General features: G+C 42.9%; 1 protein-coding gene across 24 annotated transcripts in view; it reads left to right on the top strand.

Moving 5' to 3' along the window:
* The window catches only part of EPHA5 (EPH receptor A5), a 194,468-nt gene that overhangs the window by 97,562 nt on the left and 72,832 nt on the right, over positions 1-24,074 (top strand). For 16 of the 24 annotated variants that reach the window (XM_021532603.3, XM_021532602.3, XM_021532608.3 and 13 more), the window contains 2 exons: positions 9,165-9,320; positions 15,061-15,396. The exons of 3 other annotated variants lie outside the window; for them this stretch is intronic. In XM_021532603.3, coding sequence (XP_021388278.3) covers positions 9,165-9,320; positions 15,061-15,396 — 492 coding nt within the window. The remainder of the gene's footprint in view (positions 1-9,164; positions 9,321-15,060; positions 15,397-24,074) is intronic. 5 more of the 24 variants (XM_077782942.2, XM_085578900.1, XM_085578902.1 and 2 more) reach the window with 2 other exon arrangements.

Here is a 24,074-nt window from a genome sequence, read left to right as displayed (position 1 = left end):
ATACCTTAAATTTGCAATGACAACAAAATACCCCAACAAAAACCACACACCAAGAAACATCATTTCCCCAAAGTCATTGTTCTGTGCATAAACCCATTTAGCACACTTAGTTCTGTCAGCTCTGGATAAATCCTTCCTATCTTTTTTTGGTCAGGGCTATAAAAGATCCATCTCCGTCGCCCTCTGATGGAATTTGAATAGATGTGTCTGGAGTGACATATGTTCAGCCATAAATTACAGAGGAACAATTTTAAACCAAATTGTCTACAGCCAATCCTGCCGAATTTACCTCCTGAGACAGATGATCATAAAGCTAGAAGCAAACAAGCCCTTAAACATTTGACGCCAGCTTTGAAAGGATCATTTTGAGTAGGTGCTAGCATCATTGTAGATTGCTGGAATGCTGCCTATTTTGGACCAAATAGTCAGCAGAGGAAAGGCTGATTTTATATCAGCGAGAAATTTTGTTCACACAAACGAAGTTCAGCAAGGTAGAGCAAATTGGAGGGAAACATTTTAAGAATTTTTAATTCTCTTTACTGTCTGCATATGTAGAGTTTATTAGTTCAGGCTAAAACCTTAAAATGTTGGTAGAGTAAACACACATGGTATAAATCATCAAAATAAATCCTCCCAATCATCTTATTTCTTAACCACAGTGGCTTGCAGTTGTCCTAACCACAACATAATTAAAGAATGTTTCTTTCTTTGCTGGTTGGGCTCCAGATCCTTATGGCAGACTCAACAATAAGACTAAAACCCTTTCATTGTAGTATTCTGCCAGCAAATGTGTAGCTTTGAAGAGCCCCATTTTCCATGAGATTTTGCCAACTGATCTTTGCATTACTGTCTGTAATAGGTGTATACAGATGGACACGGGGGGGTTTTGGCTGCATCATTTTCAAGTTTGATCCTGTCCCCCCAGCTGCCTTTAGGGACGATGCTTGTTATTGCTATTCAGTCAATGCTGCTGTCAAACTCGAGGGAGTTCTGTGCCTTGTCCATCAATCCTCCCCTCGCTGAATGTTTAAGTCGCCATTCGCATAACAAAGGATAACCCGGGTGCATGTCTTTGTGTGCAGAAACCCCCAAAATAGATTCCTGTGCCTCTTGGATTATGTGTGGAGCCAGGCATCTTAAGTTATGTTTTACGAGCGTGCAGAAACAAATGTGTCTCTGCTGCTTTCTGTGTCTTAAATTGTATTTTTCCTTTAGGTGCAGCATTGTAAAGCATGGCTTCCTCTGTTTAAGGGAGTAAAATTATTTCAGTTTGTCTTCATTAAAAAAAACAAAGATAGTAATTTAGGAGTAATTTAAGTGCATCTTTGTCCCACACCTCAGAGAACAAAATGAAGATACACAGGTAGATTTTTATGGACATAGAGGTTTGTGAAGATACATAATTTATAAATATGATATGCAGAAAAGCTGCAGCAACAGGATGTGGACTTCCTTTTTTTATTGTAAGCCAGATAGTTGGAGTTCAGTGAGATCCACCTGCACCTGTCCCTTGTAGCCAGAGAGCAAGGAAGACTGCAGGTGCTGCCTGTGCTGAGAGCTGAAGGAGCCCTTGTACATGCTTGCACAAGCACGCAGGTGTTGGTCACAGAGATTTTGGGTTTGCTAGGAAATGACACTTCACCTTAAGTGCTTTCTCTAGAAATGTACCGGTTTCTCTCAGGTGGTTTTTTTTTTTTTGGACTGGTAAGTTTGGCAAAAAGGAAGACCCCAGAAAACCAAAGCACCGTTGCCTAGCCCTGCAGTTCTCACAGCCTGAGAGAGCAAGCCTGTGCAATGCTAAATGCTTTTGAAAAATCTTCTGTTTCCCCTAAGAACATTTATTTTCCACAGCTTGCTTTCCTTCTGCGAAATCAACCCAAATGATAGTGTGGGTTTGCATATATGGCAGGATAAATCTCTTTCCCTGCTCCTCCATCACACTGCTGAGAGTTTAGGCTTGAATCAGGTTTTGCCTCATTGATTGCTTTAAAACCTTCTTTAGAGCAAAGTCAGAATGTGCAGAAATATAGCCCATTAAGATACTAATGTAAGCATGAGCATTTTCAAATGTGTTGTGTTCTAAGTATTTTTATGTCTTGAAAATGTAGTTTACTTGGGAATTTGATGAATTTTTCAGGGTGATGCCATGTGATGAAGTTTTATACCATTTAGAAGAAAGATATTAATGTCATTAGTGCCAGTTAATTCTTTGTTTTCTAGCAACTACGGTTATGTCATAAATTGTTGTGTGACAATTTAGTGAGCCACATGATAGAAAAAAGTGGTATTTCAGAGGAAGGAACTGAAGGCACTAACTTATTTATATTCTAGTTTTTAAGGTTGTTTTTGTATTCAGAGCTAGAGCTGATTTCAATGCAGAGTGGAAATAATTCAGCCTGAGTTAGTGTGGGGTTGGGCAGGACAGCATCAAAAGACAATGTTTCCTTAGAACAAAAGAAAAAAAGCTTTAAAGAATATTTCCTATTTGAGATAGATGAATTGGTTGAGATCCAAGCTAGAGGCCGAGTCTCTCTTTTCATAGTGCAGAGCCTGTAGATGCCTCACTTGTCCAGCAAGCTCCAGGACATCGTTTAAAAGGACATTTAGCAGCTCTTGGACTGCAGCATCGGGTTCTGGGCTTCCTGAGAGATGCTGGCAACTCTGCTGGATTGAAGTGAACCGGCAGCTTCAAATTACAATGTTTTATTAGTGGGTATTTATTTAATTCCATTCAAATCCCTAAGGCATACTACAGGAAACAACATAGCACTATTGCAGATAGAAGAGACCAAGCCTAGAAGAGATATAATCGGGGCATTTTACACATTTTTCTGTAGCTTTGTAGCTTTGGCAGCAATTTCAGCATCAGCCTGCAGTTCAGGAAAGCTTATAGGGAGGGCTGGATTAGCTCTTGGGAGACTGCTTGTAAATTCTGCAGAAGGATGCTCTGTGGTGGGTGGCTGTAGTTCTTGAAATACTTTTTAGAAGAGCTTGGCATTCATATGTTTATGCTTGTTGGGAGACACGAAGACAGTCCGTGGTGGTTTTCTGTTTTGTTTTTTCTTGTAAGTAAAAGAGCGTGTCAGGAGCACAAGCTGAGGCTTGGAGCCTCTCAGCATTTTAATTGATTCCACATTGTAAAGACTGTACCTCGCTAAACCCTTTTATAGGTTTTGGACACATCTAAGAGGCAGCAGCACCCTCTTCTTAGAGCAAACACTTCAAGGCATGGCAGCTCCAGAGAACAGGGGCTGATTTATTTGTAGCTTGTTTTTGCTCAGATCCTTCAACTCTCAAGGCATATTCCTGCACCAGAGCAATGTGCTAATGAAAGCAGATCTGATGAGCTACAGAGCTGAAAACACAAAACGCACACACACACACACACACACACACACGCACATCCCTCCATATCCTGCTTGTGTTTCAGATGAGAGCTGCCTCATTGTGGACTATGGGTCTGTCCGTGGGGCAGAGAGTTTTACACTGTGCTTACATTTAAAAGTTGTAACAATTTGAGCTGTGTGTCCCTGTCTGAAGAAGTTGGCAGTCTGGAAAAGTAGATGGGACTGAGGATGTGAAACAGAAGCCGGGGCACTTTCCAGGCTGGGGAGAAAACCTCAGGTTCAGTCAGATATCCTGTGCTCCATCTAGGGCAGGCATCCTTATTCTCATTAATTTTTGTTGGATTTAGTCCTTTAGCTTTATTATGGATTAGTGGTACTACCTTATGAGTTACATTTGTGGTTTCTGATTACTGTGGAGACTAATTTGGTGCTCTGCAAGGGAGACAGTGTAATTCCTGTTTGAGTTTTATGTTCTGGGACATATGAAAGGTCAGTTTACTGATCCTAAGCACTTAAGTACTACGAGCTTATCCTCCCAGCATCACACAAGTGTGAAGAGAGTAATAAGTTGGACCTTTTTTATATCTCCTGGGGTTTTAAGGCTTATAGGGTCATGTTTCCTAGTTTCTCTCTCTACAAGGACAAAACTGGAATTCCCATTAATATTAGTTATAGGATAAAGAGACCAGTATTCTTCAAGCAGTTGGCTGATGTTTCACCTTATCCTTTGTTCTTGTGGGACACTAACTGCCTCAGTGTCTGCTAGAAACTCAGCACAGTGGAGAGGAGGCTGTCTAGGAGGTTCCTGGAGTGTATGGAGTATTAACTTCCTGATACACCTGCGAGTGAGCCTAGCAGGGTCAATGCCCAGCTGGACCTGCTGCTTATGAAGAGAGTAGGGCTGGTGGGAGATGGGGTGGTCAAAGACATTGTGACCAAGGAATGACAAAGTTTTAAATTCTTGCTGAAATAAGGAAAGGGGTCTACAAAACCTGCCTTGGAGTTCCAGAGAGCGGACTTTGGCCTGTTCAGGACACTGGTTCAGATACAGTCCTTTATAACAAAAGGGTCCGGGAAGGCTGTACTTCAGGAAGAAAATCATCTGCCTGGCAGTTGGTGACAGGATGAGAGGAAATAGCTTTAAGCTGCACCAGGTGAGATTCAGGATGGACATCAGGAAGAATTTCTTCACTGAAAGGATTTTCAAACACTAAGAGAGGCTTCCCAGGGAAGTGGTGGCAGCACCATCCCTAGGAGTGTTCAAGAAATGACTGAATGTGGCATTTGGTGCTATGGTTTAGTTGACATGGTGGTGTTCAGTCAAAGGTTGGACTCAATGATCTTGGAGGTCTTTTCCAGCCTTAATGATTCTGTGTTAGTTAGGTGGTCTTACTGACATGATCATGTGAGCAGGGAAAGTCTCAGATGTGGTCCCTGCTTCCAGCCTGTGTTGCCTTGGGTGCAGCAAAGGCATGGGGCAGCTGGAGAGGAGAGTAGCCCTGCCTATTGTCTGCAGTCTTCAGCCAAAGCTCAGGAAAGGGATGGTTACAGGGATGCAGCACAAATCATTTGATGTTAAAGCTTGCAGAAAAGAGTCTGGCAAGTAGTCCTAGCTGGTTGGTGTTAATGGCTTGTTCTCCCACCTTTTTCTTTGTGTCCTCACTGGTGCTCACTGTCTCTAGTGCTGGTATAGCACATTCAGCATGTTGTTCACAGAGGCCAGTTTTCATTGTAAGAGGACCAGTGGTTCTACCTCCATCCACCCACGTTCCTTCCTGGAGCTGATGTCTTTCAGCATGGCTCTTTTGGGCTCCCCTCTGCAAGGTACAAAGACAGTTTCTAATTTGATTGCTGTCGGTTTAAGGGATCAGCTCATGCCATGGCAATCCCAAGATACTCTTGCTGCCATCCTTCACCATGGCATGTCCCTCTGGCCCCTTTAAAGAGTGCAGCAAGAGGCTGCACAGATGTTAATGCTCTGTGCGTGTCACATTTGTGGTTGCTATTAAAAATAAAAAGAGTGAAATTGATTTGCTAATAATGGATGTGCTGTTAACAGAAACACATCCCACTTGTACCTAACACTAGCAGGTTGTTTATGGCATATTTGCTGTCTCTAAAAATAATATTTTTTTCCAGCAACCGATTTAATTTAAAGACTATTTTCACACATCACTGGCTGTTAATCAGTTAAAGAGTTTTACTATTAAGAAGAAAGAAGCAGATCTCATCAACAGCTTCAAACTTGATTTCATTTCTTTGCAGCTGGCTTGCAGCAGATTATGGGGAGCCTTAAGCTCATCTTATTTCTTCTGCTTTCCTATCCCCTTTAAAAGAGAGATAGTGCTATTATCTGTATGACTGTACTGTGCTAGTTCTGTGTATCCTTTCAATAGCTGGTGAATTGGAAGTACTGAGATAAAAATATAAGAAGACTAAAATAAGATTTAATTAGGAATTAAACACCAGACACCCATGTAATTTTAAATAAAGCCATGTGTATTTCATGAAGAGATTGTAAGATTGACTGTCAGAAGAGGAATGGTAAGATAAGAGACCAAAACCCAAGATACATGCAAGGTAAGTTGTTTTTGGCCCTGTTCTGCTCTGAAACAAATTTGCAAAATGTCTGAGACATTGCCACCAGTGGCAGAAAATGGGCAGCGTACCAGCTGCTGCTTTTGGCTGTTCAGCTCATCAAAGACTGTGCTCCTGGGTCAGTTTTCATCTAAACAGGGTCCATTCCATCACAGCATCTGTCTGTTAAATGATTGCTGCTTGAACCATCTCACAGGCTGTCCTCTCCTTGGTGTTGTGTACAAAGCAAGCACAGGAAAGGATACAGAGGGAAGTGTCATAGTAGGTACAAGTCATGCCTGAGATACCCATGCAGCTACAGCTGTTTCTGTTCTTGAGCATGGTAGTGCAAGCATGGCTTCCATCAGGAGCTGCTGGTCATGAGAGCCTGGAAGACTGTGCTGTGGAACCCTGAAAATCCCCATCCTCCCAGAGTATCTGTGTGTGGATTCACCAGCACCATTCACTGTGGCACTTTGTGCATTTATTTTGACTTTCTATACACTCCTTTATTGCATAACTCATCTCCTGTCCCTGAATTCTTCCTGTCTAACTGATACAGGAATATTTCACCTCAGTCCAACCAGATGCTGCTCTGCTGCCTGTTTTGAGAACTCATGCTGAAATCTTCAGTGTAACACAATGCTCTTGAGCATTCCTCCTAATACTTTTTGAATATAAATGGGACTTACCTGACCCATGAGAGCCTGCAGTTTATACAAAAATTAGTCTTGTTCAGTTCTATTTCACATTTCTCATTAAAACATGGGTTATTTGCCTCGTGCATCTCTTGGCTCCATATTTATTCATGAAAAGCACACATTCCCTTTGAGCTGAGCCACGTATCGTACCATCATCAACAAGCTACACCTCGTTTAAAATCTGTCAAGGAAAACTGACTTATTTTGCATTTGCTGCTTTGCAGAAAATAGAAGCACAGTAAACTCTTGTGCTGTAATGATTTTCTGTCTGTCTTGATAGAACATAATGAGATAAATTCAGGTCCCTTTTTGAGGGCTAATTACATTGAGTACACAATAGATGTGCACCGCTGTCATTACATGTTGCACATTTTAGTGCTTTCATTTCTCCACCTCTGTTGTCTGCATGTGCAAGGGTGTTTGATTTGGCCTTGAAATACAAATTGTGGGCTAGAGAGGGTCTATCTAGTGGTCTGTTCTCCCAAAAGACCCTCCAGAGAAAGTATAATGGTCCTTGCTGTAGGTAGGGCAACATTTGAAGGTGATTGTAAAGTAAATAAAAGAACTTACGTGCTGGAAACTGAGGGATATGCCATTAAGCATGAGGGCAGCTTGTGGCAAGTCTGCCAAAAGCCATCAAGATCAGATTCATCCCTAGATCTGTTTGTTAGTCCTGGTGTCTGGGCAGAAAGCAGAACAACTGCACCCTGCAGATGGATACCACAGCCTAGGAATGGAACACTAGTTGTATGATGAGAAAATTTGGAAAACAGGATTTTAATACCTGTAAATCCCTCCAGTCCAAGCAGTTGTTCTCTACCCATGTTGTGGGAAGAAAGGGAAGCTGTGGAATAGAGTGGGAGGGTGTTGGTTTGGGGAGGTCAGAAGGGTGATGGTCACCCCATACAGCAGGGTGGAGAGGCTGCAGATCCATGGGGGTGACCTGGCAGCCTGTGCTGAGCCTGGGACCTGCTCAGGGCTGTGTGGTGCCTGCTGTGAGAGGTGCATAGTGCAGGCGAGGCTGTGGAGGTGGGGTCTGGGGGAGGTCTGTTGGTTGCTCTTGAATCACACATTTGATGCATGAGTGATCTTCATCACCAAAGACTAACTTTTCAGTTCTGGGAGTTGGGAATTGATCTGCAAGTGTCTCACCCTTGGTGAAGAAACTATTGACGTAAAAGGGAAGATGTCAAGGGAGTTTCTCTGGTACTTCAGGAAGTAGAGCCAACTTTAGAAGCAGTTGTCCTAGTTGGTCTATCAGAGGAAAGGGATCACTAGTAAAAACCTATACTTCAACTACAGTGAAGATGAATTCTGTCATCACTTGCTGAATTTTAGCACATGCTGTGATTGCCTGAGACATTCCTGATGGGATAATATTAGTGCTTTCACTGTGAACTCATTTCCTGTGCAAGCTAATTACAACTGGGAGAGTTTGAATGCAGATGGAAAGGCTCTGGGATTTCCAGGTAACTTCTTCAAGTCTGCTAGCAGATCTGTGCATCATTAATATCATACTAGGCAGAAATATTTTAAAGCAATTCAGAAGGAAGAAAGGTAACAGCACTTTAGAGCAGCTTTAACATGCCTCCATGTCTCTGCTCTTTGAGACAAACAGAAAATCAACATTTTCTCCTTTTGCTAACAGTGCATTTGTAATTCTGTATATAATGGTAAAATAGAGAGTCAGCTGGGTTTTTTTCCTAAAAAAACCACTTACAAACTGTGGCTATCACTGCTTCTGGCTGAATGTGCACACACAGGTGAAGTGCAGAGAGCTTTGCATAGGTGAAAAAGCACTTGTTTCAGGAGGATGGAAACAAGATATTACTGTATTCATTTCAAATTACTTAAAAAAAATCTCAAGCTACCCATAGCCATGGATTTGTAAGAAAAAAAGTATCTCACAGATCAAGTCCTTGTGCCTTGCCATGCATATGTATTGGAGCTGGAAGAAATATCTTGTATGTTTAGCATGCCTGGTTCAGACTATACCCAGAATAGCCTGTCATATGGAGCACTTTAAAATTCATCACAGGTTTGCAGGGGGAAAGACCCTAGGGAAGTAGCCTTATCACAATGTCTTAAAGATGTCGATCTTGAGATCCCCTCCACTACTGTGTTACTGTTTGTTTGCTGAGACATTGATTTCTGGGTGTAGAACATCTTAAACAAAAAACCATGAAATGTATTTTACCTGTTTTCCTAAGACTGAACGGAAAAAAAAATCACAGTAATGTTTTCTTAAAGCAGAGCCCAGATGATGTTTCCTCTAATGCATTCAACAAGGAAAATAAATATCCAGCAATGGCAGATGCTAGGGGAAAGAAATAATCAGCAAATTCACATTCTCTTTTCATGCAGATATTTAAGTATGCGCTATCTGCTAGTGGCATAGACTGTTTTAAAATATGCAAACTAAATAGCTCGCAAGTATTTGTCTGTTTTATGGCTGAAGATATGGGGTTTTTTTTAAAGGAAATGTGAAGAGATTAATTTTATGATGGGAGAGCTTAGCCTGTGGTTCTTCTTTTCACAGTATGCAGACCTGGGTTCTTCAAAGCTTCACCCCACAGTCCATCCTGCAGCAAATGTCCCCCTCACAGCTACACACTTGATGAAGCATCCACATCTTGCCTGTGTGAAGAACACTATTTTAGGAAGGAATCAGACCCACCTACAATGGCCTGTACAAGTAAGCATGTGCTTATAGGGTTGTTTTTAATCCTTTCAAGCTGTTCCTGTACTGTGATTAGACATTATGATACTAACTAATGTGCTTTTTCAGGCTCTGCACTGGAGTCTGAACTAGTCTTGACACACTTGTAACGTCACTGTCTTTGTCCACCGTACTTCCAATTACACAAGAAGAGACTTGCCGATGCTTTTTGCTTTGAAAGCTGGCATCCAAGCCAGTAAGAGCTTTTGTAATGAGCAGATGCTCCATCTGACCCCTGCACTGCTGAGTGGACTCAGCCAGCAGCATGGCATCGGGCATCCCTGTCCGTGTGCGTGGGTGCCAGCGTGGGGCACGCACGCGGAGTTAACCACGGGTAGTGCTCGCCAGCAGTAGGCATGGATGGAATCTCCATGGTCCTGCTTGCTGTCACCCTGTAGCTCATTTTCAGGAAACAAGCTGGGAGAGAGCCTCCTCTTTCCAATCTGCCTGGTGGTGGTCACTCTTCTCAAAACTCTGTGAGGGAAACTGCTTTTCCAAAATGTAGAACTTATCCCCTGGATGTAGGGGGTGGGCAGTATAACAGGCACATTGGGCTACTGGGACGCCAGGGTGGAGTTGTCTTAATCAGAATCACTAATTTTACCCTTCTTCTGCCATCCATGAGCTGTCCTGTCAGCTGTACCTTGAAAGTCCCTTGTTCAGTTTATGTTTCAGATACTTAAGACCACAATGTCCGTGGTCCCAGCTAGCTAGTCCTACTGAGTATAGCACAAATCTGAGCTAGGACTGTCATGCTCCAAATGTAATTTTTGTGGTGCAGAAGTGGTTGAAAACTACTGAAATGGAATTGCACTACTGGTGCAGGAGCAGTTTGGGACTTCCAAGAAACTTAAGCAATGGAGGAAATGTAGATTTATGACTCCATACAAGCTCAGAACCACTGGACAGTAATGCAGTGGTGACTTCCATACTGTGGGGAAGTTCTTTGCATCATGTAGGGATTGTAGTGGTTTTTGTGCTTTTCCCAGTGAATACAGATGTCCTTCCTAACTCCCCAAGTTTCCACTTCAAAAAGAGAAAACAAAAAAGTCTGTTCCTATTGGAGACACACTCTCTCAAAGGAAATTGCCCTTGGCTGCTCTCTGCTTGCCTGCAGGAGGCACTTGGAGCAGAATTGGGCCCCTTGAACTCTGCCTTTGATTTTCACCAGGCAAAGGAGCATGGCTTTTGGAAGCTGTACTGAAGGGAAGGAGAAGGCAGCCTTAGGCAGCATTGGAGTCACTGGTGCTGTCAGATCAAAGAGGTCTGGGGGGTGAGTCAGGCAAGCACTTCCCAGTTTATTAAATAGGTGTGCCAGAGTCTTTTGGAGACATAGCCAGGGTGGGTTATAGCATGAAAAATCTGATACCAGCATTTTTTGATGTTCATTTTACCCCTTGGCCTGACTTAAAAAACTCAGATAAACGTGGTCCAGCATGGTATTGGGAAACACACTGAGCTCTGGAACACTCTTAAAGTAGGTTTTTCTGTGCAGACAGAACCAAAGCCAAAGGGTACAGAGAGTTACGCCAGACTGGTGTCCGCTGTGCCTCCGGCCCACCATCAGTGGTGTTGCTTTCTGCCCTTCTCAGAGTGGAAGGGTACGCATCCAGCCTGTCCTGCTGGTGCATTAGCACAGGGAAGGAGCTGCCATCCCAGAGGAGGATGTTTATGTATGCCTATGGCCTGAGCAGCATCAGCAGGTTCGGAGAGGCAGAAGCAAGTTAGGTGAACAACTCCTGTTAAAAAGAAATGAAGTTCAAGAGCTTGTCTCTCCCAGGTTTCTAGTGCAGTTCAAACCCTTTAGGTGAAGGCTGTAATTTCCAACTCTGCAAATGCCATGGGATTTTCTTTTTATGTTTGTTTGAGGATTTTGTGCTTATTAATTGGTGGTGACTGTCTGAGTTTGTTGGCTTTTACTGTTTGGGTGGGTTTTTTTCAGTGTGGGTTTTACTTTTGTTTTAAGAGCTTACTGCAATCTAGTTTAAAGCCCAGACGTGGTGCCTGAAGCTGTGTTAGGCTATGGCTTGGCAGGGTACCAAGTCCTTCCGGGGCAGATGAGAAGTTTAATACCCATCAAGGCACAGCTCAGCTTCTGTTTCCCTCTGCAAAGCCCAGAGCCACAGTTGAGGACATTGCAGCACCTCTGCTGGCATTCATGCCTACCACCCCAAAAGCGGGGTGGAATATCTGAGCCTTCTCCATGTGCTTCTGTCACCCTCACCTTCCCCATTTATCTTTTCGTAGGATTTTGTCCCAATACTGCTCTGTTTGTGCTGAAGGTGATGAGGAGGGCTCCATGTGCTGCACCAGCTCAGCAGCAGGGGTAGAGGATTTTGGCAGGGGCTGTAAAGAGTAGGTAGCAACAGTGGTATTTTAAACCAGTCCAGTTATATCTGGAAGGCAACAGCTTATCATGAACTAAAACACAAGTGAGAGAGACTTGAGTCATGAGTGGTAGGAAAATCCTGTAAGGGTTTTTTTTTAATGTTTTTATTATTTATTGCCACAGAAGTTAATAATATTCATAGGATTCCTTCAACAAGAAATGCAGTTAATTTTAGAGAATACATCAATGTTTATTTTCACATCTACACCTGCAAAGTCCCCTTGCCACTCAGTACAGCTGTAAAATCTAAAATCACATTTTCCTAATTTAAAGCAAGTGTTTTTCAGTTCCAGGCTGCATGAGTCTCCCCACCACCACCACCACCAGCATCACTAAAGAAAAGTAGCTGCTATATCACTGTCACTTGCTCAGTTAAGTACAGGATGAGGGAGGAATACATTTTTGTTCAATTTTTCCATTTTCTTAAGTATGTTTTATAAGTAATGGTTGGTAATTTTGAAACTAATAGTGCTGTGATAGAGTCTGAAATAATTAGTGCTCTCAGACAAAAAATAAAACATTTTGGTCCTGATGGATATTTGATAATTCTCTTAATATTATTATTACTTTCCAGGAAGTAATTGCATTTTATTTCTTCTTAACTAAGTAATCCTAGCTTCAGTTCCTTGTACATCTTTAAAACCAAACTGATCTCTTTAAAACCAAAACAGTTCCACCCTTTTTCTTTTCTCTTCATGTCTCTAATAAGTAGCCTTATTGTTGCTCAGAGCATGTTGGGGAAATATTTGCAGTATTATGACACATGGGACAAATTGAAGACTTTATTGTATTTACTGTAATAGTCTACTTGGAAAAAGTTTACAGTTAACTTCAAGTGCTTACATATATATATTTCTATCTCGAGAGTGACTTCTCTCTTAGGTTATATTTTTATATTTGTGGATCAGTAAGCAACAGGTTTGCTGTCCATTAAGGAAAACACCAGTATTTTTGTTTTCAGAAAGTATTTGCCTCTTGTCAGAAAACTGTGGTGCAAAAGGAGTGAATCTGAGGGTCTAAAGTAGCAAATTCAAAAATTATATCTATCTTTTTAAAAGTCAGTAGACTAATATCTGTGCCCTTGACAGCAAGAGTTTGGAAATTAAAGCAGACCACCTTAGCAGATCTAGAGTCCCCCTTCTCTGAAGGTAAAACACCTTTTTGTTCTCCCAGCTGGGGTTTAGCCAAGCTTTATTCAGGTACAGCTTCAGGATTCTACTCAAGACCTTTCTCTGAGGTCCTGTCAGCACACTAATTTTATAGGTTACAAAAGCCAGTTTTAAAGCATTTCCACTGAAACTGATGTTTTTAAGCCTTCAAGAAGAGTAGCTGACTTTTCTGTACAAAGCAAGTAAAAACCTCTGGTGACTTTACAAAAGTAATAATTTATCCCCCATTAAAGACACATTGTCCAGTAAGTGTTTCTTGTGCCTGAGTTCTTTATTTTTTCCTAGAGTACTGGCATCAGCAAAAGGGCATTCATCCAGTGGAAGAAAAAACAGGGCAATTTAACCAGTAAAAAACATATAAAAAATCCTCAAGTGCAGTACATATAACTCCATACAGCTCCATTGATGAATTCCATAGTTTCCATTATATCAGTACAAGTGTGACCCTGCAGAAAATAGTCTTGACTTGGGCTGTATGTTGGTGCCATTAGCTAAATAGTGCTGGATCCCTGGGGTGCAGCTTGGGAGTGGATTGCTCCCAGTTCGTAGGGATCTGAAGGGATCACAGAACAAAAACAGATAATTTGGCATTTCCTAAACTAATCTAGCTTTTTTTCTTCAACTGCTTTTCCGCTGAAAAACAAGAACAAAACAAAAACAAAAAACCATCAGGATTATTTATTTCCTCTGGCAGCAAGTTTCTCATTGAATCAGAACAGCTTGAGTCAAAATCATTAGTGTTTCAGTTTATCAGTGTTACAAATTTTATAGACTCAGAGTGGGAAATAGAAAAAGGAAATGGAGGAGAATGCTTCTGGTTTATAAGGTGATTTCATTTTTGCAACACTGCTTGTTTTAAATAACTAATCGAGTTTAGTTATCACAACAAAATGAGAAGATGACAGCCTAAGTCAGCCTGTTAAGATTCATATGGATGTCTAGCTAGTGAAGCTACTTGTTGGACCTTTTTCAAGGAACTGCTCATGGGTTTTGACAACTTCATTCAAACCATAGAGGAATGTGTTGTGTTGCCTTCCTTCGCAAAAATCCCAGCCTTTGCTGTATAGTCTCTGGTGGTGCTGTGACTAAAATCCACCCTGGCTTGCTTTGATAAATTTCCTCTTTCTTCATCATTCATTAGCATTCCCTGAGTACTTAACACAAGGATATCTTGCATGGGACTTCTGCTTGTCCTTTCACGTTGTCTTCAGGTTGTATCTGCAGCTTGCCCTTCATCTGCAACACAAGCCTGTTCAAAACAAAAACCTTGCACCACCTTTTGCGAGGAAGCAAGTCTTGAAGGTGCCTCCAGGTGGGCTTTCCTTGCCCAGCCATGGCCTTTCCCACCAGGATGAAGAGAAGCAGCCCACTTTTTGCAGGTGCTCTGGTGCCTCTGCAGCAGCTGCTCCTCCTTGGATAGCCTTGCCAGTCTATGCTGGCATCCTGAGCAGGGAGGCTTGGCAAAGTAAGCAAGTGTGGCATGGGTAACCAGCCATGCCACAGCCTGGCAGGGACCAGGATGGCTGCCATGAAGTGGCTGGACACAGCCGTGCTTCCAGTGGCCCGTGTAGATCACCATCCGTATTGGGCTGCATCAAGCATCTCACTTCAGAGTGGTTTGGATACCTAAGCTTTGGTTTCACTGCTGCCAAATGGCTGACAGGAAGAGGCGGCTGCATACAGAGGAAAGATTTGGCATCTGAGTTGAGTGGTGTGAAAACCCCGGTGTGTCTCCTTTTTTTAGGACTTAGGGGTTAGTGGTACAAGGGCAGTGGGGTGAGGAGAAGCAATCTTACTTCTGGTGAAGCCAACTGGAACTTGGACAGGGCAAAGACTTGTTAATCCCTTTGCAGGAAAAGCAAGGAGAGCACCAGAGCAATGCCCTAGGTGAAGTGCTCCTCCTCTTGGGTTTGAGCCAGCCCTGTGTCCTGTCCTCCCATGCAGGTGACTGCATCCCAACACAGATCTCTTGAGCGAGGTGAGGGCGCTCAAAACAAATCCCCATTTTCCCAGCTCTTCGGGTGTTGTTGCAAATGATCACCGTGTACTTTCTGACACATGAGCAAAGGGGCATCTCTTTTCAGCCTAGAGAGTAGTAGCGAGCAGGATGACTGATGATACTGTTTTTACCATGTGTTTTTCTCACTTTACAAACCAGGACCCCCCTCTGCTCCTCGGAGTGCCATCTCAAATGTTAACGAGACTAGTGTCTTTCTGGAATGGATTCCCCCTGCTGATACTGGTGGAAGGAAAGATGTGTCTTATTATATTGCATGCAAGAAGTGCAGCTCACACTCGGGTCTGTGTGAGGCATGTGGCGGTCATGTCAGGTACCTCCCCCAGCAAACCGGCCTGAAAAACACCTCTGTCATGATGGTGGATCTGCTTGCTCATACAAACTATACCTTTGAAATTGAGGCAGTGAATGGAGTGTCCGACCAGAACCCCGGAACCCGGCAGTTTGTGTCTGTAAATGTAACCACAAACCAGGCAGGTAAGTGGATCTTCAACCTGGGGGAATGTCTGGGGTGGGAGCCTGAGCCAATCAGACCCAATGCAGACCTCCCTTTGGAATGGGTGGAAGTCTCCAGGATGGAGGGCTGGACTCTGGCCTCTTCAAATATGGGGGGTGGGAGGTGGGCAGTGCTTGTCTCATAGGATATAATTACTGCAGTCTTCAGTATGTTTCCTTTCAGCAGGACACATTTTTAGGATTTGTGACTTTTTCCTTTTAAGCTATTTGGAGATATCTCCACTTCTTTGCATGTTGGTGTATCTGTCCACGAAACCAAGAAAAAAAGGCTGTCTTTCCTGTTGGGAAGGGGAAATTTCTAAGAGTCCATTTTGATTAAAAACGGCTAAAACATCTAACTTTACAGCTGCCCTAAGAAAATTTGTTTTAGTGACTTGGGAAAATTTAATCCCTCTTCTACACTGTGATGCTAAAGTGACTGGGCTCAGGCTGATGAGGGATGCTATGCTTCTCCAACAAGGTAGGGCTAGGATTTCACTCATACTGTGTTGCACTGTACAGACAGAGATCATGTGGACTGGTTTATTCCTTTGTCCAGGGCTCTGATCTGTCTGCCATTCCTTTGCCCAGAAGTTTAAATGACCTGTCACTTTGGACACAGGCATGGAATTGCCATTGTCCTCTGTCACTTGGAGGTATGATGGGGGGCAAGAATGATTACATATCCTTCCATGTGTATCAACACACCAGGCACATCACACAGCTTCTGTAAAGCCCCAGAAACTGACCTAACCTTCCCTTGTTTCTCATGCTCTGTGGTTTAGGGTCTCTTCCTTTGCCTATCAGGCTTACTTCATGCCATTTAATTCAGGGCTCCTCAGTGGCATTTATCCACCATGAAGCCCTTCCAAGACTGTTAACAGGTGGCATTTGAGACTGTGAGAACTGTGCTGCCAGATCACTGGAGCCATCCCCTGCCTTCTCCAGACAAGGTTCAGCCAGGAAACCTGGTGGGCAATTCAGTGTGACAGCTGGATGTAGATTGGCAGATCCTCATTGTGGAACAGAAAAGCACTAGCTGGAGGAGGGCTGCATCTCATTCCTGCTACCCAGGTGTATGTGCACAGGCTTGGCAGCCAGCAGCAAGGAAGTGCAGATACCTGTCCTGGTAATTAAACTGAATTGTTGAAGTGTTGGACAGATCATTCATATGTTTCTTGAGGAGAGAAAATAAAGGCATGCTGGGAATGCTGCTGATAGATGTGGCTTGGAATCTGCTGGAGGAATATTAGAGGACAGCAGTATGACACCCATTAAAGGCACCTGTTTAGTGCAGATCGGTGGGTGTCATGGTCCTAATGCTGTTTACTATTTTCCTGTTGTGAAGGCTGCTGCCAGTAACTGCTGTTGGAAGGAGCACATTTTCCTGTTAGTGGGTTTGCATTGGTATTTCATTGCTGTTACTGGATTTTCGTTGATGTGTGGCATTAAATCCACATAAATCTCAGTAAAGGTAGCTGTGCATGAGGAGATGATACCTTGCTGATCAGTGCAGACAGTGAGGAAAAGGTCCTGGTTTGTGATTTTTGTCCCAAACTCTCCACAGCTGTAGCAGGATTTATCCACATAGCTGTGTCTCTGTGAATCAGGCCAAGAATAACCCCCTTGAACAGTTACCACTTGCAGCTTTGCATTGGAAGGTCTCTTAGAGGAAATGGGAAACGTGTGACAAATGTGTCTCATGCTAAGGACAAGTGGGTAAGTGTAGCTTCTGGTTAAGTCTTCTGTTTATCTTAGTGGAGCCACAATCACAGGAGATACTGGTGGATCAAGCCATGGGTGTTTGATACACCATGTGGTGTTGAAATTGCATCTGTGTGCTCTCATGGTTGATTCAACAGGAGGTCCAACCAAACTGCAGCATAAAGAAAGCACTGGTGACTGTGTTTCACTGTCTCTCTGGCTGGTCTCAACATACATTTGTGAGGTGAGCCAGGCCTGTCTGCTGGAGCTGTAGCATCAAATGGGCTTCCCAGTAATGTGCTCTTTCAGCACTCCCCTGGGCCATCATCAGTTTGCCCATGCCAGAAATAAAGCAGATGGAAAAAGAGACTTTGCAAATCAGACTAACTGCTGAGCATGGAAAGTGAGTGTCTGGTTTTTTAAGGTGCCTCCAGAAAAAAAAATGTCCTTTGAGGCAAGTAATGGAGTGCTCCATACCCAGTGATTCTGGATATAAAGACTCACTCCAACAGTCCTTTCTCAAGTAAGAGCAGGCAGGACACATCTGGCTTCAGGGAGTCTCAGGCCACCCATCTTCCCCCTGGAATTACTCCAAGAGGTGCAGCTCTTGTGTCTCACCTTTTCCCTTGCACAGGTTTTCTTATGGTGATCATATTTTCACAGAGACTGGTTAATGAAGTTGAATCAGTGACAGAAGGCCAACTGAACAGTAGGAGAAATCCTGCTACAAGATCTGTTGGCTGCAGGAAATTGAAAAATTGCATTCCATGGGATAGGTCTGGCTGCTGGAGTCCTGCTGGCACATATTCAGTAACCCAGCATGCAGAGAAATGCCAGGGTCTGTTTTGTTGGTTTGGCTTTTGTCCATCCCAAGAAGACCATGCTCATTTCGGAACTGCAAAGAATGTGCAGACAGTGAGTCCTCATGTGCACCACCTCTTCTGGGTATGGTGGCAGTTTTTGGCAGCAGAAACTACATCTGGGTTAGACTCTCAAAGGGATTACTTCCTGGAAAAAAAAAAGAAAGAAAAAAGTGGTTCGCTCCAAAATAGTTTGTCTCCCTTCCTTTCTCCTCTATTTAAATAATGAGTAAAAGAATTGGGGCACACAATCCATCTGGAATTTTCAGACTGATATAGTTTTACTCTGAATTTGTGAAATCAAATTTGGAAATACAGAGAGGGAACAGTAAACTTTCGTGTGCAAGAGGCTGATTGCTAATCTCCATTGGTGACCCCAGCATTCTTCTGTTCTTCCAGTCCTTGGAGACCTGGCAATACTTGGGATGGGGCTGATCCATGCAGGATGTAGTGGCCTTAGGCTCCAAATACAGGACTAGTTTTCCTGAAACCCTCTTGCAATCTGCAAACCTCTGTTGTTTCTGTGAGATTTCGCTGGTGTTTTTCTGCTGGAAAACGTGTCTAGAAAGGATGAGCAATGCCACAAGCCGTGAGAGATAGAAATTGTGCTGGCCTCCATTGTGGCTACCCTAGAGGTGCAGCAGGCAGACAGAGGACCTTCTTCCCTTTGTAGGCACAGGAGCTGACCCAAGCATGGTTTTCCCTATGGCATTGCTGCAAAATACGTGTCCAAGGGACTTCTCAGCACAGATGGCAGGGAGCCATCTGTAATGCAGTCTCAGAGTGTGTTGAAAAGTGTGCCTTGTGCACGTGGGCTGGAGCACAGTGAATAATTCATAAGTGGTAATGATAGGATCGAGTTAGCCATCCTTCCCTTGCTCATAGTTTTGCTCAAGTTTTCATATTTTTGAAACCTCCACCTATTTAAATGGTTCCCAGAGAGCAGTCTCTGTGTACTGCTTATACTGAAGTTTGCTCTTCAAGTGACAACTGCATGACTTTTTTTTTTTTTTTCCCCTCAGTGCTTTCAGCAAGCTGGATGATTAAGGTATGCTGTCACTCTGGACAGAGATGTGCATCTCCCTTGAGGTCTTTCATCTTATCTGCCCTGTGTACAGAAAGCACCTACCATGACGTCCTGGTCAGAGACGTGTCTCATAATGGGTCCATAGGGAGCAAGCAGTCTTGATTCATGGTTGCCTGTGTTGTATCATCACAGGAGCACACTGGAAAGATGCAATGTTTAAAACCTTTCTAGGCTCAGAACCTGCCAGGAGTATGCACTTTAAGCCAGCCTAAACAGCCAAGCAATTTTCTTTGCTTTTGATGTCAGCAAGTCCCATGCTGGGTATGGCTTCAGGCACAGAACTGTCCTGAAGGTGGGGGGTGAGAGTGGGGCAGTTCTCCTGCCGGCATCCCAGATGCCACTGACTCCTTTGCACTTAAAGACCTTCTCTGTGTGTGTTTTTAGATAAACCTCCTGCCTGTTTTCTGTTTGAAAAATCAGAAGCCAGTGTTCCCCTTCTGTGACCTGTATGATATTTTTGCTCCCCTTCTGAGCAAGGAGGAGAAGAAGGGTACAGATGTGCTTGCTAACAGAGGAGGAGTTAATATGTCTAATGCCTCAAGGAGTCTGTGTGCCTGAAGCCAAACCAGAGATAGAAATTGCATCCTGTGGAGCAGCAGTGCTTTTTAAGCAAAGGTGTTGGAAGACAAGACCTGGCAACCTCTAGTGGTGTCTGGGAGGCATGGCTAGGTTCTTACTTGACCAAAAACCACTAGATGCTTGGAGCAGCTAGAAGGCTCTTGGAGCAGGGAAGTGTGCTGAAAACCATGGTCCTTCCTTTAATTGCGCAGGCTGGGAAGCTGAGTGGAAGGGAGCAAGGGAGAAGGTGTTTTCCATAGCAGTCAAGATGTGTACATTCTTGGAAAAGCAGACAAAGGCAATTTGGAAAGGGAAATCTGCAATGTAGAGCTTGCTGTAATCTTAAATTAGTATCTGCATGCTCTTGGAACCAAGAGACTGCAACCCTGCACAGTCTGGGAAGAAGACATCAGAAAATGGGGCAAGATATGGGAACCACATTTTCAGAGATTGCCTTTGGGGGCTGATGGGTTCAAGTCCTGTAACATTCAGGGTCTGATTCTTCTACCTTTGAAGTCTTCATAGATTTGTTTGGTTTGGCATGGGTAAGAGAGCAGTTTACTTATTTTCTTCAGGATTAAGAGAAAATTTTCAAGGGGATGCTCCTGTAGAGGCAGCATGTTCCATCATCTCACAAAAGAAGCAAGACTCATCTTACAGCTCTACTTTTCAGCCAGAATTGGTGGCCCAGGGTCTGCAAAAGCTTAAGCAGATGCTTTCTTCTGGAAAACTGTCTTTCCACAACCAGCATGTTATGCAGGGCTTGCCTTTAAACATCCATTGTAACCTTACTTGATCCACTGGGCTGCATCACCTTCCCAGCAGTGGTCACTGTGGATTCCATACAAGGGATAAGAGCAGGAAACACACATGTCCCAGTGCTTCCTTAGAGCACTCTCCAACCTCCAAGGAACACCTCTCTGTGTTTTATAGCCCTTAATGAATTTTTCTTGCATGGATTTGTCTAATTACTTTATGGACTCTGAGAAAATTCTAGGGGCTGCAGGCAATCCTTTGTGAATTTGGTATGTCTGGTAGTTTAAACTCTGCTTTAGATTCACACTGGCCAGAGAGGAGCTATAAGTGGCATAAATAGAGGCTTTAAGGTTTGCAATTGCCCATCTCTGTGGAAAGCACAGCCATTTAGAGATGCAGCACTGGCTTCCAGTGTATTAACCCGGTACTGCAGCATTTAACCTAGAAAAATGTTATCTTAAAAGCAAAGAATGTCTTCCATACCAGTATGGGTGAACACAGGGGTGTTTTAATATGTGCAGGTAAACTGTACTACCTCAAAGACCACAGTCTCTATTTAAAGCAGAGTGCACCCTGCACTGCCCCTTGCAGCAGGATCTTTCTGCTGGCTGTGAACACCCTTCGTGTCCAGGGAGATGTGAAAATTAGTGTTGAACTGCCAGTGAAGTTTCAGCCAGAAAGAGAATAATTTCACTTGTGAAGTTCCATGCATATGCTGGTAATCAGCTTCAAGAGGTATTTTGGTATATTTTTGAAGCATGGTCTCATGCAGTCGCAGGTTGCAAAAAGCAAACCCACTGGCAAAGTAAAACCTGAAAGCTAGTGCTGTGCAAAAGGTTGGTTGTTTGAATTTTTTGTTGTTGTTTTTTTGTGATGGCTGATTTTATACTTAATGCAGAATTTTCATCCAGCATCCTATTCCGGAGTCATGAGTTCACCCCAGCCCAGATGGCTGGATGTCTGCTACCAAATGAATTATGGATCAGATTAATACATTACACTTTTATTTATCATTCCCCTATCGGTAATTGCTACTTTTTCATAGTTATAAGTCTTTTTGTTATACTTCACATATTAGAAATACATGTTTATATACTGAGACAAGTCTTTGGAATGTGAAAAAAATCCCCAAATTACAATATGACTTTTAGTTAGAAGTATTTTTTTTTTTCTGGAAGTAGATGAGACAACCTCATGGTTGATATATAAGGACATTAAAAGATGAAATAAAAACCATTTTCCAGCACCTGCAGACAGACCTTTCAATTTTGATGTGAATTTAAAACATCTTATTTATAGATGAAAATAAAAATAGTAAGAAGTAGTTGTCTTTATCCTCCCTCCTCCTGAAAAAGAGAAAAAGACGGATGCTGTAGATCTCATTATGAGATTCAGCTGATGACGACCATTGTGGATTGGGCAGAAGGGTGCAGGTTTTACCATCCCCCAGTGGCAGTGAGACAGACTGTGATGAAGCAATTAGTTTTCTTCAAAGTGTGCTACTTGTGAGGCATGAGATACAAAAAGCAAATTCTGGGTTATACCTGGGGAAAATGAATACTTGTACTGCACCCACATGGTGCCATGCAGATGGGTGTGAGGGACAAAGAGCTGCCCAGATATTTGGATTGAGATGCTGTGACCAGCAGGATTGGCACCACTCTGCAACATTACAAGAGTGATAGAGCTGGTTTAAAATCTTATTTCCCATTTTGCTGGCATATTTTTAAAGAATTGCCAAGTAATCTTATACTAATATAATTCTAATCCCCTTAAAACACGTTCTTCAAGGCCAAGGAGTTCTCTTTGTATTGTGTTGAACACAGTACCTGGCAGAGAGCAAAAGTAAAGCATCTGAAATGGTTTCTCTGCCCAGATAACATCAATTTATAGATTTTTCTTTTCCCCCCATGAATGTTGTTTTTGAATTTCACTGCTGATAAAATCGCATTCAGCTCTTTAATCTCAGTCTGCAAGCTGGTAATTCCATTGTCTCCTATGTTATTTCTCTGATTTTAACATTGAAAGTAGTTTTACATTTTTAACAGTCTGCATAAATTATACTTCCAAGAGTACTCTTAAGACATCAGGACTCCAAAATAGCCAAAAAAGAATGTAAAAATACTTCCAGTATTTTTCTCTTAGAGAAACAGCAGTGGACTTGCAGGAATTTAATAAACTCCTCATTTGTTCTCTGGCTGCAGTACCAAACCAAGTAATCTCTTTAAAGTAATCTCCCTCAAAAGTTAAATATAACAGTGGAGGAAACAGAGGAGTTTGAATTTGCATTTCCATAGTTGTGTGTTGAGAGAGCTGTGCTATAGAAACACTGCTCAGGGCATAGCAGCTTCACAGGGCATTTCTCCTTTCCCAAGTACTCATCATGCTGATCAAATGAGTGTGAAGGTGGCAACGTGTGTGCAGTGGTTTAGTTAAGGTTGCCATGGTTTAGTTGAGGTTTTAGGGCATGGGTTGGACGCGATGCTCTTGAAGGTCTCTTCCAAGCTAGTGATTGTGTGTGCATTTGTGTACATGTATGGACATGCAGGACAGAACACAGAGGTTATCCACCCTTGTTTTATGTGGGTGTCTGGCAACTTGGTAAAGTTCAGGCACTTTGGATGCCTTTCACTCTTCATGTCCTTGTGCCACATTGCTGCCTAACTGGGCCCACATTTGAAGAAGTGACTCTCTGTACTGCAAGGCCACCCAGCAGTTCTCTGATCCCTTTCTCCTTCTGTCTGTTTTCTTTTGCCATGAGCATGACCCTTCTTTAATAAGCAGTTTGTAATATTTATTTATTCATATGGCCAGACTTTTTTCCCTTGGTTGCTGTTGTGCCTGGTATCTGCACCCACACAGTAAACTGGCTTCTGTAACCCAGGAAGGATTTTGCTGTGTCAGAACTGAGCTCCACTCTCAATGTGCATGAATTACAGGTTCCCAGTTAGTATTTTATAGTATCAGGCTGAAACGTTTTCTCCCCTGGATTGCTTCTCATTGGAGAGGTGTTGTTTCATTGAGGCTTGGAGTGTTTTTCCATGTTTTCTGTTGTGGTTGCTATTACAATATATTTTGACAGCAAATCCCTTGCTCATTCCTTGAAAGATTTCCAAAATGTATTTCTTTTGTATTTCTTGAAAAGGGCTAATGGAATAGAAGTGGTAGAGCTGGCTAGTACTTTTTTCCAGATTACTGCCCTTTCTTTCCCCACTGTGAAGAGGACATGGGGACAGGGAGGGGAGAGCTCTATCTGAAGAGCCAAGAGTAGCACTAAGGTGACAGACAACCCAGCAATAAATTATTTTTCTTCCACAGCAGCTGGGCCAAAGTTCAGCTACATGTAAATACTACAAAAAGCTCAAGAGTTGGAAGGTTTTAATTAAAACACGCTTCAGATGTGCTCTTTTGCCAGTGTGATTGAATGCTTGCTGCATCTCCTGGTCCTGGAGGAGCAGTCCTGATAAAAAGCAAGTAACTAATGGGATTTCCAGCTAGATCAGTACAATAGAAATCACCAGAAGGAAAGTGTTATTAGTTATTTATTTTACTAGGTTTTTTTGGCTTGGCAATTTCTAAGAATACAAGCTCTGATCAAAAGGCCCTGTACGAATCGATGTGGAGCACCCAGTGGCTGTGGTGGTGCTGGGTCAGGGTTTTTCTGCTGCCATGCAGGAAACTGGACTGGTCACTGT

Source organism: Lonchura striata, chromosome 4, assembly GCF_050655825.1.
Source record: "Lonchura striata isolate lonStrDom1 chromosome 4, ASM5065582v1, whole genome shotgun sequence".
NCBI lineage: Eukaryota > Metazoa > Chordata > Aves > Passeriformes > Estrildidae > Lonchura > Lonchura striata.
The sequence above is the reverse complement of the archived record's forward strand: the minus strand, read 5'-3'. Positions and strand labels throughout refer to the sequence as shown.